The following is a 14288-nucleotide window of genomic DNA, read 5'->3' as shown; positions in this document are numbered from 1 at the left end:
TTATACTTATTTACAAATGCAACTAGCCATGTCTTTAACAAGCTATAAAAATACTATTCACATTTTCAAACATACAGTAGTTTTTGTTTGTTTGTTTGTTTGTTTCAAAAAGGCAGCTAACTTTGAATGCATGGATTTAAATAAAACATTGATGGCTTACCAGCAAGGTATTTTTGCACCCCAATCCTTTGAAGATACTTCACAAGAGAGAGGGCTTGCTTTCTGCTTACAAGTTAAGAAAATAAGGAAATGAGTACAAATGTATATACTTTAAGCCTCTGCCTTTTCAGTAAAGTGAGTCCCTCTCTCACCCAAACTGATGTCAGTAAATTACTTTGATGCATGTATGAGATGAATGTTTGGGAGTAGATTTAAGATGACTGTTTCTGTGCTATGAATTGTCTTGCACGTTGATATCATTTTCATTTGATCTTGTAATGGTGCTCAAGAAAGAGATGAACTAGTCATACCATGTGAAAATGCAGTTTCAACATGCAGCCACACAATCCCTGGTGCCCTCAACATGAGAAATAGACACAACAGCCAGGGACACATGCATTCAAAGTTAGCTGCCCTCACACAGCTGCTCCATTTAATAATCGACCCATTTAACAGCAGTACCAGTTTATGCTACATATTTCAAAGTACCTTACTTTAAAAGAACAGCTTACATATCTACATTTAGAAAATAACTTTCATAGTTGATAACTGGAGTAATCCCAAAAGGGTTCTTGGAGTGCTATGGTTGTAGTCCCCTCACTCCCCCCTCCCAGCCCCTGAGAGATCCAGAAATATACAGGAAAATGACTCTCACATTAAGGGAAAAGGACAACCCCCCCATTAACTGAAAAATCTGGAAATGACACTTGAAAACCAGGTTCATGTCAATATCTAGGAGATATGATTTTGCTCTCCTTCACAAAGGCTATAGGTCTGGGGGAAACATCTACACATTAGGGATAAAAATAGCAGTAAAGGCAAAGTGGTTTGGACAAGTTAGACTATTGCCTACAGGTATGAATCTTTGTTTTCCTCTACTTGTGTATTTGCACAAATATAACCACTTCTCATGATAGAGGGAAAGCTCACTAGAGCATGAAAAGAAAAATGTCTGTAAAGAGCAAAAGTAGATAAAGGATGGCATTCTGTTAGACAACATGGATTTTCATTAACATGAACTGCACTCATTATGTATTTGTTAGATGGATGAATGAGCCAAAAAAGAATTGCAGGTGGTTCTCAAAGCTGAATAGCCTTTACCTTTATGATAATAAAACTCCTCATTTGGGGGAAAAAAAAAAAACAAACTTACAGCAGCTACAAAATATTTGTGATCAATAATAAAATAAGATGAATAAAGTAAATAAGTTAATTTGCTAGCAAAAATAACTTATATGTACAGCTTTTACGCAAAGATTAAATCAAAGTTCTACCAAGGGTATGTGCACATATGTGAGTTTCGAGATTCCTCACAGGACTATCTCATCTTAAATTCCTATAGGGAAGGACACAGAGAATCGATCTTCATGGGAAACCATAATTTTAATAGCTTAAATATTCTCTATGCAGTAGTTTGACAATTCATTTAAACAGTGTCCAAATTGCTAAAATCCCTTATGAAAAAATCAGGTATTCGAGGGCAAAGATGAAGTCAGTGTTTCACAAAGTGGAGTGTGGCATCTCAGAGATCCACTATGGCTTAAGAAAGGGACAGGACAGCATCAGGTGGACTATGGTGAATCAGGGTAGTAGAAAGGGAAGAGAACAGTACCAGTTGTGTCAATGGGCAAAAAAGGGAAAGATTCGATTTTCCTCTAAAGGTCAGAGAGAAATACATTTTTCTGTGATGCCTAACGAGATAATCACTTACTTGCAAAGCTGACTGTCAAACAGTATTTTCCAGAAGAAGCATGTGAATACCCCCATGAAATTGGGGCTTAGAGTCATTTCAGCTCATGACTACAGAAGCATTTTCTTCTGCCCAAAATATCACCTGGCCAGGAATTAGATGAGGCAGGAGCCTGCAAAAGTGACAGATCCTACATTTTGGGACCTCTAAAAAATCGGTGAGACTTAAACCGAGTATCTGAAATTTCTATTACTTTAGACTTTTAATGAAAAGAAAAAAGCAGCTCACACTGCTAAAAAATATTTGCCCATATAAACACAACAGGCCTTGGTCGGACAGCTTCTTGTTTCCAACTGCAGAGAGAACTCTTCTTGCAAAGGCATCTCTGGGATCAGAAAAACTGCATTAATTCTACCCGGAAGTACAAAAGCTGGCCTCATTGTAATATCAGTAATAAGCAGGTCTCCACTGATAATGATCTTTAGCAATTACACCTGATCTACATTCGTGTATTTGTTTTAAGCAAATGGCGACCAGGGGATACCAATCTGCATTTATATGTTTATATGGGGCAGGACCGTCCTTCAAACTGATACACACCAAAGTCCTTCTACACAAAGAGAGGCACAGCAGGATCCTCTGCCCACCGTATATACAGTAGAAGTTCATTTATTTGGCTTTTTAAACAACTAAAAGCTGATACACCTGCATTTCTCATTTGCCCTGTAACAATCATCATTCTAATAATTAAAGTCTGAAAGAATGGCAATGCAGTAGTCTGAAATGCTTGTTCAGCATTTATTAATCAGAAAAGTTGTGATTCTTTGTTGTCATTTTTGGAGGCAAGAGGGCATAGTGAGAAAAGAAAGGACATATCACAAATTAAATGTATTTTGTTTGTTTGCTAAACGACATCACTCATTTTCCCTTGTCTCTGAATAAGGTAATAGAACATTGACATTTTCTTTACTTCATCTTGAAGACCCCTTACTTAGCCATAGGTAACATCTTTGCCTGTTAAATTCTGCAAGGTGGTGTTTATTTAAAAAATAAATAAATAAATTTTTTTTACATTTAAAAAGTGACAAAGGAATAACAGAATGAGAAAAAATTGTTCATTGTAATGCTTTAAAGCATTTTTTTCACAAGTGGAACCATATATGCCTACTTTCAGCTAAACCCAACAAACAACAATTTTAAATGGCAAACTTACTTTTTTACTAGGCAAAATCCATTCTACATTTTTATATCCTGCATTTAACTTTGTTATATTATACTTGTGGTTAGTTTTCTAGTTTGATTTATTTAATAATAATAAAATCATTTAACATCTGATAACCTAACTAAATCTACATCTTATAGCATTATCATGGTTCTGTCCAGTTATATACATGCTTTCATGATCACCTTTTCTATTACCTTATGAACTACATATACTAAATTATCAACAATTACAGATGGATGAATAATTCCAGTTTTGAAATAAATGTTAGATAGCTTTAGAAAAACTTGTATTTACATCCTTCCCTGTCAGGCTTAAACAATTTTAATTTCCTTTTCATTTTTGACACTTTAAGAAGCACATTCATAGTATTTCCAACTTCATCTAGCCGCAGAGCCTCATAGTTCTTTTCTCTCTATTTTTCCTTAGCATTGTAAATATGCACAATCTTCATGCCATATCTTTCCTTTAGAAGGTATTAGTTTACACACTATAACACTTAGAAGAACACTTTCTTCTCTTAAATTAGATATTCAGTCCTTCTTCCTAATCTACAAAAAAAAACCTTGATTTTAGTTTGTGCATTTTAATAGAAATTTGAGTTTTGCATTGTTTTTCATGCTATTTTAAGAACGTTATTGGAGGAAGGATTCTCATCCTAAGCTGTGCTACTGATACTATGCAGAAAAGAGCTGCTTGGTAGTCTAACACCTTTTGTGGTGCAGATAATTTGTGGTTCTGGATCTACCCTAGTTCAGAGGCCATCTTTCCTCACCTGTTTAGGTACCACTTTCTTTCAGCAATCATTTAGCTGCAAAGTTTTGCCATGCCTGAAAACAAGATTGCCAAAAATAGGTATACTCTACAAAGTTGGGTCATATAAAAAATATAGTCATTGTAATTTTAATACTAATTTTCCTCAAATTTATACAATTGATTCTGCATATTTCAGTTGCTACAACTGGCTTCTGGAATCTGATATCCTTCAAAGCACTTTGAAGACTTTAAGTGACATTTTAAAATGGGACTACCTTACTGGGCTAAATAAGTTTTTCTCTGGAATGAATGAAACTTTTTCCCCCCCTCTTCCACACTCTGAAATATGTTTTTCCAGGGGAACAAAAATAAAACAAAAAACCCTCAAACAACTGAAGTCAATTACATACTGCAGAAATCATTCAAAAGGAATATAAAGTGGTGCTATTGTAGAATTTGAGTCATTTTGGATTATGCCTGCATCCATCTCTAGGTATTACCTGACATGTAAAAGTCTTGTGTTCTTAGGAGGAAAGAGACTACATTCACTAAATATATTTTTGTTACCTTAACAGTTAAAAGTTAACTGTTTTCTTCCTTCTCCAAAGTAAGTTATTCTGCTTTCTATATCCCAGTAGAAACCATATGCACATTGTAAATCAGAAAAAAAAAATCAAGTTATAGTATCCAAAAAGGAGGCTATGATGACTTGCTGCAGATCTATTTAGAAAGGGAGGCTTACATTCAATTTTTTGTAAGTACTGATATGAGATCCCTTTTCTTAGAGACTTCTCTGAATGGATAGGAGAGCTCTGAGCTATTAGGTTGTGGCTCCTGAATTACTCTGTGTCTTTAACCCTGAAAAGTTTGAGGATGAACTTCACTAGAAGGGATCTCACAAACCCCTCCCTGCTCTACCATATGTTTTCAGCTTGCCTCAGTTTCTACAGCTTAGAAGAAAACCAACTTCAATGTCTCCAACATTACTGGTCAAGGACCACTGTCTGCTTTTGATTTAATGGCAAAGTTAGAATCTATATAGGCTAATTGCCAGTGATGCAATATTCTTCTAGACCAGCTTATGTTCAAATAATAATATTGAAATTATCGTATTTGTCCACTTCAATAATTTGAAGGATGTTTAACTTATTTCCCAAATGAGTTCAAAGGAGATACTTTACTGAACAACTGATTATATGACAGCCATTCCCAAAAGAGACCATGCAATCTGATTCTTTGAACTCACAGAAAAATTAAAATGTCATTCTAATTAAGTCTCCTAGATGATATAATTTTGAAGTTGGGGATGATATTCCATTTATCTGGGTGTTTCCCACAAAACATGGTGCTTTTAGTAGACAGTTGGATAAATGAGGTTCGGATGGATTGATTTACTTGTTCAGAATAGGAAGAAACACAAATTTCTTTGTTTTTTTTTTCCTCTAAACTCTCTGCTTTAATAGATATTTTTACTCTAATTAATTAATCTTACACTATTGACTCTAATTTGGTCCCGAGATTTTAACATTAGAAAGAAATATTTTTTAAAAATCTAAATGACTTGGGGGAGAATTTTCAGAAAAAGGGGATTTATATCTAAGTTTCCTAATTATCGATGTGAGGCCCCATTTACCTGGAGACTCATTCCTGTCATTTGTTCCCATCCTTCATCTCATCAGGTATTCTTTCAAAATGATACATAATAAATACGGTTTTAGTACTAGATGCATATGAAGAAAATGAATTATATAAAGTATCAAAAGATTCGTGTGTTGGATAATAAAATAATTGCATGAGAAGATTTTTCACATTTATTTACAACTTTTGACCCAAGGACCTATCCATAAGCCTTGAATGTTTGTGTTTTTATTATACCAATTTATGTGCAAAGGGTTTCCTTCTTCTTCATATAAATAGTTTCATACTAGAAATTCCATGGAATTCAAGCCAATCCTTACTCGCATTCCTTCTTATGAAGTATACGAACTGAACAAATTTCCTTGCGTAGCAAAAGTGATGCCATATGGAGATAATGTGCTGGCCTCTCATCATAGTCCCTGGATACCGTTGCAAGGTTCCTAATTTGCTTGGTTTGGCATTTCCACAGTCTTTATCTTAGCTCTTTTTTAAAAAATGTACTTAAATTAGTTAATTTGCTGGTTGCTTCCATATTGCTTGATTCAAAAATCCAAAATGGAGTTCAGAAAAAGAACAAATAAAATTACAGCTTAAGTGCAAACTACATTTCTGAGTATTTGCCAGGTAGACATACCCAATCCAGTGTGTTTCTTCCAGTTCAATAGATTCCCTCATTGGACTACCCCTGAAAGTCTCAGTAGTTTTTCTTGAACTACACAGAACTCTCTCTTAGTTTCCCTTCTATACTTCAGACAACCCACTGCTTATCAAGTACTGTCATTTATGGAGGAAAAAAATGTTGAAAAATGTAAAGGATGAGGGTGAAGATAATTTGATAGCATGAAAAATGAAAGCTAAAATAAAAAAATATTAGCCTCCCTTTCTTATTTTAAAAATTGTATACTTAAAATAGTGGCCATTTTACCATATTAAAATATTTCTTGCTTAAATTCTGTGAAGAAGCTTTGACATAAACATCTTTGCAATTAGAAATTAAAGCCAAAAATAGGGGAGCAACTATATAAAAGAATTGGTCAGAGCAAAACGAAATGAAAAAAAAAAGCCTTCAAAACATAATTATTAGTTATATTTTTGATGAAGATTTTTAAATTACAAGCTGGGTTGGCCATTCTTACTTGCTAGCACAGAAACTGTTGGAGAAAGAAACTGGTTTCTCAATCTCCGACATTATCATATGTTATAGAAAATGTTATTTTTTTGTTCTAATGAAAACTTTATTATGATTTCCAGGGATGCTCAGTATGTACACATCAGTTCCTGCAGATAGGAACAGATAACATGGGTGTTTCAACCATCTGCTTTAAAAAAAAAAAAGAAACAGGAAAAAAGAAGTGACAGCTAGTTTGATAGTAGGCAGTATCGCCTTATATTTTCTGGTCCTTCTCTAGCTGTTTCATTCTCCTGACCAACCCATGCAGAGAAATGATGAAACACTGTGGTTCCTCCTATCTTTCTCTTTCAGTCTTTCCCTCTAATGTTCAAGATAGATAAGCACATAACTATCATTGCATCTCTATATCTTCCACTGGGAAGTGTCAAAACTACTGGCCTTGGAGTAGAAGGAAGACCACCAGAGAAAGAGAGGGGGGTGGGGAAACTGGAGCGTGTGTGTGTCTCCACCTAAAAATAACAACTGAGCTTACACCACAGTATTCCGGTGTCTGTAAGGTGGAGGCGGCAGCACAGTGCCTGGCTTCAGGGAGAACTCAGAGAGGTATTCAGGATTCTCTGCCACAATAGGCCGGATCCGCCCATTCTGTTTATAAAAATATTTTGTGCTGTACTCCTGCAGGTAGTCTGGGTGCTGGAGGGTGCTCCGAGGTGGCAGGCTGTGGTTCCAGTAGTCAGGGTTGTCAAACGCTTTCTTGGCCTTCTCTGGCACTGACAGTACATTGTTCTTCAGGTACTCGGCTTTTCCCAAGGCGTTGGCAAAGGTGTTGAGGTACAGTGGCTCATTCACATACTCATCCTCGGCCTTGGGTGGACCATTGGATGCGTTGTGATATTCAGGATTATCCAATGCTTGAAGGTCTCCATTTTTTCTCCGAGAAACAAAAGGGTTCTCCTCCACTGGATTCAGGTATTCTAAAGGAATAAAAAAAATCGGCTAACCTCAACTTTCTGGAAAATATTAATCAGACCAAAGTTATACATAATGGTTAGCTTCTTTGTCTAGAACAACAGCAACAGAAAAAAAACAGACTTGTTTTCAGGATTTCTCAAAACAATTATTTGTGGATTACTATTGCCATATGAAAAAAGTGGACCAAAAATGTTTATAACAAAACAAGAAGCCAATGAGACCAGAATCAGAATTTCTATCTCCAAAATTTGTCTTCCCTTCTAATTGCATCTGTCTCTTTTGCATATGGGGCCAGTTGTTTAAATGTTTTTGTTTTCTAAAATGCATTTATATTAGGAATAAGATTACTTCTTAAAATTAAATAACCTTTAAATATACAGACAGCTTAAATTCTATAAAGGATATCGAAAAACTAAAGAGTCTATAGCTTTTTTTCCATGCCAAGATGAATAGATGAAGTGAAGAAATCGTGTTTTTTAGTATCTAGTTTTGCTATGATTGTCTATACTGGTAACAAGGATTTGATTGGAGATAATCCTGAAAAAGGTTTTACACATGGGAAAGAAAGCATCAAAGGAAAAAAAATCAACTAAAGAAGCAAACCTAACAGGTATCTAACATGCCTCTAGTTGACTTGCTTGACATTACATGTACTTCTACTTAATAATAAAGTATAATTATAGTATTTCCATTGAACAATCATAATCACAAAATAGCAAACTATTAGCTTGAATCATATAAAACAGCCATTTCGTACATTGAAACCAGTCAATTATCGCCTATTTTATATGGATCAATCTATAAATCCATCTAGTACACGTATTGGTCTAAAAGGTGCTAATAATTATTGCCATTCCCCTGAAGTTTAATTTTACCTCTATGTCTCTAATATAGACTGCAGGTAGACATACACACACATATATTGTAGGTCCTCTATTAGTCCTCTCTTAACTATATACACAAAACCCTAAGCTATTTCTATTTTGGATTCGAGGCATCAAGAGGGGACAATTCTTTGTTGAGAGGCCATTCTGAAACAAACTTTATATCTTAGTCTTATCCCAACAAGCAGAGAGTAAAATCCTATTAGGCCAGGGTTATTTTTCTCCAAATATATGTATACTGAATAGGTAAGTATTTAGCATCACTTATTAAAGTTAAAGGGCAATAATGAATGTCCCACTATCATACATAGGCCTTTAAAATATACTATGATTTCATCTTAACAATTCTGTGAAAAAGAAAGTACAAGACTTATTTTTCCAGCTTTGTAGACAGGAAAATGAGATTAAATGATGTATGCAGGATACAATTAGTGTTGGGATAGAATTCAGGTCGTCTTACCCCTCTTGCATAATCTTCTTATTCTACTGCACTGTTTTTTATTATTGCCCCTGCAGGTGTTGGGTGAACTTTATGCTTAGTAACAAGTTTTAATTTGACAAATGTATGAAAACACTTGTAAGGAATGCAGAGTTTGATCTTTCTTACCAGATTCCTAAAACTTCTTAATTGAAAATATAGAAATGTCTATACTAAAATTCTGTACTCTCTGAGCACTAGGTTAGACTATAGTAACCTTTTATAGAAATGGAGCTTAGTGTTCAGAGATAAAATCTGGGAATACTCTGTCTGGGAATACAGTGTGACTAAACAGACTGACTTGCTTTTCTCTTGGCCTTATATTACCTTTGCACAATGCAATCTACTTATATATTGTCCTGGTGCAAACTTATATAGCTGTCCACTAACTATACAGTTGAGGTGCAAATCTTTCCAGAAAATATTATTCTTTGGGGGGAATCTGCCAAATCTTCACAAAACCTACATTTGTGTCATTACTAGGCTACAATGAACATCCAAACTTCTCATCACATTTTTATATATATAAAAGTTTTATATATGTAAAAGTTTTATCTAGACAGACGTATTTTAATAGGTTATTTACAATTAGACATCTCTAAATTTTACTTTAAAGGAGAGAACATAACCATATAGAAAAGTGTGTAACAGGCTCTTCTCAGTCTTAAAATATAGTTCACTGTTGACACTAAAGACTGAGAGACATGATCATTACTCTTTAATATTCATCTATCTTCTCTGTTGTGATGCTGTTAGCATAGAAGAAAAAGGGCTTTTTTGCTGTAAAATTGAAGCATTATTTGAGTGCTTAATATTTCAACTACTAACTTTACAAAATTATTGTTGTGCTTTGTAAAACCACAAACTATTATTTTCAAATCTTGATGGTATGCTTATAAGTATATATAGGGTCAAAACTTTAATTTTTGTAAAAGTCATATAAAAACATCATAATTTCCTATAATTAACTAGGTTGTTTAAATGACATCATTTAAATGAGTCAAATCTTTTATTAGTGCCATCAAAGCATCAGACACTTTTGCCAACAATACCAGTCTTTATGATCTCCGCAATTACGTCCAATAAAGCTATGGTCCTGACCCTTTGTGTTATGCTACTTCATTCAAATATTTCAACAAAATACGTTTAGAATAGTGCTTCTCATACTAATTGCTGTGTACAGATAGTCTGGGGATCTTGTTAAAATCCAGATTCCTATTCAGATGAGACCTGCCTGAGATTCTGATTTATATAAATAATAATGTGGATGCGGCTGATCAGGGACCGTACTGCAAGTAGCAGTAGCCTAGGCCTTTACTGGGTCACAAATGTTGCAATATACAGCTCTCTGGAAATTTCCATTCTATACTTTATCTTGATAGAAGTGAACTTTGAATGGCAATCATTTTCAAATATTTTGAATATTCGGAATATCTGAATATTCATAATCATCAGAAAATAATTTTGAAATACACAGTTTTATTAACCAACTGAAACATAATCTAATAAAAAGCATTTAATGCCCTTCTCCCACAAGTGCCTAAATTTAATATAAAATTAAAGGTACAAACCTTGTTTGGCTTTGTCTCGCATAGGAGTCATGTAACCTTCCTCATCCAGCTCTCCTCGTGGATTCCGTTCTGGGGCAAACACGGTGGGGTCAGCACTGTACCTCTGAGTGCTACTGTCCTCTTGGACATGGGGTGCCACTGGCTTGCGTAGGGTGCCATTACAGCAGGAGTCATCAAAAATCTCAGCTGTAGCACCCTGTGCAACAGGAGCTTCTGGAATTGTGCTAGTTGGGGCTCTGTAGGGCACAGACACTCCTTGTTCTGCAGCAAAACCTCCATCTCGGTATACAAACTGGTTCTGTTAATAAGAGAAACACATTTGGAGAGGTGATGTTAGAAATAGTTGAAAAATGAATGCTAATAACCAAAAGGATATCAAAGCTAGTCTTTCAGAGAATAGTCATAGCATTTATTGTTGTTTTTTTTTCTCCTAGTGGTTAATGAATTTGAGTCACAAACTAGAAACTCCTAAAATTTCTACTCTTAAAAGATAAATCATCAGAAAATAATTTTGAAATGCACATTTTAGTTTTAACCAACTGAAACATAATCTAATAAAAAGTATTTGATGCCCTTTTCCCATAAGTGCCTATATTTAATATAAAATTCGAACTGAATTTGTATGATAAATGGCAGTGTCATTAATTGTGGACAGTTGTCATTAAGGATAGAAGTACCTGGGTATATTTTTAATGAGCCTATGTCTTTATTGACTTCTAAAATTCTGTGGTTATGAATTTGATGCTTTAGTACCTAAAGAGCAGATCATCACTATAATTCTGACTTTTTAGTACATGACCTATAATCAGGGAAGTAAAGATAACCTCCACATCCAGAAGCATGTTTATATGCCAGGTTAAATCCTTCAGATAAAAACTGAAAGCTACTGTTGCATGATATCTCAATTTTGGATTATCAACTGAGATAAAAACACATCTACAAAGGCAGCTACACAATGTACAGCAAATTCTTAACTCACTGTTGGCAATGGCAAAATAAGGAATTATGCAGAGACAAGAGAGAGGAAACATGGTAAGCAAAGACCAAAACTCCTAAAAGATGAAGGTTGATTGTGAAATACTTACTCCTGACATGGGAGTGTAGGCAGGAGGAGGGCTGTGTCCAATTTCACTCTAATAGGAAAGAAAAATGGAATGATGGATATAATAGGCAATATGAATGAAAAAATTAAAAAAAGAAACGAAAAAGAAAAGCCACATGAATCGTATGAACCAAAGGGGAAAAGTGCACAACAGTGGAGCTTCCTAAGCAGTAAAGTTGTATGCATTCTATCAGCAAGTTAACTTATAGGTTTTGAGGAAAATAAATATTTTAATTCAATCCCCGAAAAGGAAAGTTATACAGAAAAAGTAAAATTTTTCAATGGATTAAAAAAGTGAATAATAAACATTCTTCTGATTAACCCTAGAGGAAAGGAAAAAGTAGTAAATAAACTATAGCTGTAAATGGAAAATGGTTTCCTTCTTTACATGTTAAAAGCCTGAACCAGCCATATACTCTGGTATTATTCTTTCTCTTATAAGAAATGTATCTGGAAGGAGATAGAAGGAGATTTCAATTTGCCTGGAATAATTTTTGCTATCAAGCTACATTTATTTTTCACCACTTCAGCAAAGGATAAACTCCTTAGCTTCTCCTTATAAAAGGTATATGCGATTCCATCTTCCGTGTTACATGTTTTGTTAAGAAACAGCAGAAAATTTGGAAAATCAATTCCTTTCCTGGAAACATGCTTTAGAGTCTCCTTATGCATTTATAATGAGTCAAAATCAGATTTCAGTTAAACAGCAAAAATACATCTATATTTTTATAGCTTAATGCTCCATCCTATGGGCTAACTGAAAGAGAATATAAAATATGATAAAATATGAAGGACAGTGTTCCTTAGGGTAAGGAAAAGGTGTTGTATGAGACTAATTCTATTTCTTAATAAAAAATACATTAAACACATTTCTTGAGAACCTACTGTCTATGTGCCAGGCACTTTTCTAGGCACAGGGATAATGAATAACACAGACCCAAACTGCTTGATTTTATGAAGCTTATATTCTCTACATTCCAGCTTTGAGTAAACAGATATGACCAAAACAAACCTGTAAGACACCTTACGTCTTTTATATGAAACAGATAAATATTATTCCAGGTCAATGTTCATATAATTTGGATTCACAAAGCATTCTAAGAATATGGTTCCATGGAGATTAAGTGTTTAATGTAAATCAGTAACAACTGGATAGTATAATCTCCCTTAACTTAGTCTGCTGGACTAACCAAGGGACAAGTTCTGAATCCCTGTAGTGAGTTTATATCCTAGTTTTCTCCATAACTATGGTGGCATTAATACATATATTTTCTTCTTTAATAACATAACTAATAACACATCAAAAGATTAAGACATGGTAAGTCAGAGATATATGTAATATACAATACATAGGAGGTGCTGCTGTGCTCCAGACAGACTGTTTAATGACCTAGGCTCCAGTTCTAATGATAAGTGGTAGGAATTTGGTGAATCATGAAACATCTCAGACCTCCATTTTCATTATTGGTCTCTCTATTTTATTCTTAATAAATATAAAGTAAGATAATGTATATAAATGAACTTTGTCAACTCTGCACTATTATAAAAATGTAAAGGATATATCACATTTCAATATTTATATCCACTAAATTTTTAAAGCAATCAAGATGCCAAAACTACTCATCAAAGAGGCATTTTAAAATGCTCACCTGTTCTCTAATCATTTTAAATACAGGCATATTTTACTATATTTTAGAAATACATGAAATCTATATTTTAGAAATACATTTGTTCATAAAACTTGAGAAAAGAACTTTTTATAGTCCAGTGACGTGTAAAATAGAGTGATAGTACAGGAAACATGGAACTGCCTGGTGGAACTTCACCAAATTACAAATACTGGCCTTACCCTCATCATTAAACACCAATTATTTAGCAAGTATTTAACAAATATTTACTAAATCTCTGCACTGAAAGCACAGGCGCTGTGGTAGATGCCAGAGGTGCCACAATACACTAAGAAAGACACGACCACTGTCCTTTTAGAATTTACACTATCAAATATAATCTGCGATTGTTGGAAGTGAAGGCAAGAATGAAACAAGGCAATTTATTTCAATTCTATGATTATATATTAGAATGCAAGGTATTCCAAAATATAATTACTAGTGCTCCTTTGACCTTTGACCCTGCAAAAGTTGCTGTGCTGGGTAATGTTTGACTAGAATTACAGCTGAGAAATGAGTATTGATTGCACATTTTGCATTTTACAAAACTTCAGACATAAACAATCAAACAACTTGCAAGTCATTCTTCATCAAGGAACGATTTATTATTTTTATTCATTATCTGGGCTAGAATGCCTTCCATTGTAAAGGCAATGGATTAAAATAACTGGGCCTCTTGTGGTTAGTCTGTTCCAAGACTCAAAGCAAGGCCATGCCCTATTAGAATGCATCCACTGTCCCAGCTTTGACAAGTCTTTCAGTCAGCAACCTGCCAACTCTATCTGGACAAACTGCCAAATAGCATCAGAGTAATAGCATCTTCATGAATTTTCCTGTTTTCAGCATTAAAATGAAAAAAATGCTAAGCAAAACCCCTTTAGCATTCATTGTTTTAAGGGTTACTGGCTGCTTTTTATGTTTCTGTTTCCATTTTTTCAGTTTGCTTTTTTATCTGTTTTCCATGATAAAAAGCACCTCATTCATTTCCCCGTGGAAGGGCAATGCAGCTCCAAGGGA

The 14288-nt window shown here is 34.4% G+C and overlaps 1 protein-coding gene across 2 annotated transcripts in view; it reads right to left on the bottom strand.

Moving 5' to 3' along the window:
- Nucleotides 1–1201: 1201 nt before the first annotated feature.
- The window catches only part of ERBB4 (erb-b2 receptor tyrosine kinase 4), a 1187482-nt gene continuing 1174395 nt past the window's right edge, over nucleotides 1202–14288 (bottom strand). Inside the window, exons 26-28 of one of the 2 annotated variants that reach the window (XM_012446038.2) lie at nucleotides 11588–11635; nucleotides 10503–10800; nucleotides 1202–7571 (exon numbers count right to left, since the gene is read on the bottom strand). In XM_012446038.2, coding sequence (XP_012301461.1) covers nucleotides 7126–7571; nucleotides 10503–10800; nucleotides 11588–11635 — 792 coding nt within the window. In that variant the 3' untranslated portion in view covers nucleotides 1202–7125. The remainder of the gene's footprint in view (nucleotides 7572–10502; nucleotides 10801–11587; nucleotides 11636–14288) is intronic. The other variant, XM_012446041.2, reaches the window with a different exon arrangement.

Source organism: Aotus nancymaae, unplaced genomic scaffold (genome assembly GCF_030222135.1).
Source record: "Aotus nancymaae isolate 86718 unplaced genomic scaffold, 86718_ANA_hifiasm-v0.15.2.pri h1tg000008l, whole genome shotgun sequence".
NCBI classification, from domain to species: domain Eukaryota; kingdom Metazoa; phylum Chordata; class Mammalia; order Primates; family Aotidae; genus Aotus; species Aotus nancymaae.
Note: the sequence above shows the minus strand (reverse complement) of the source record. Positions and strands in the feature narration are given on the sequence as shown.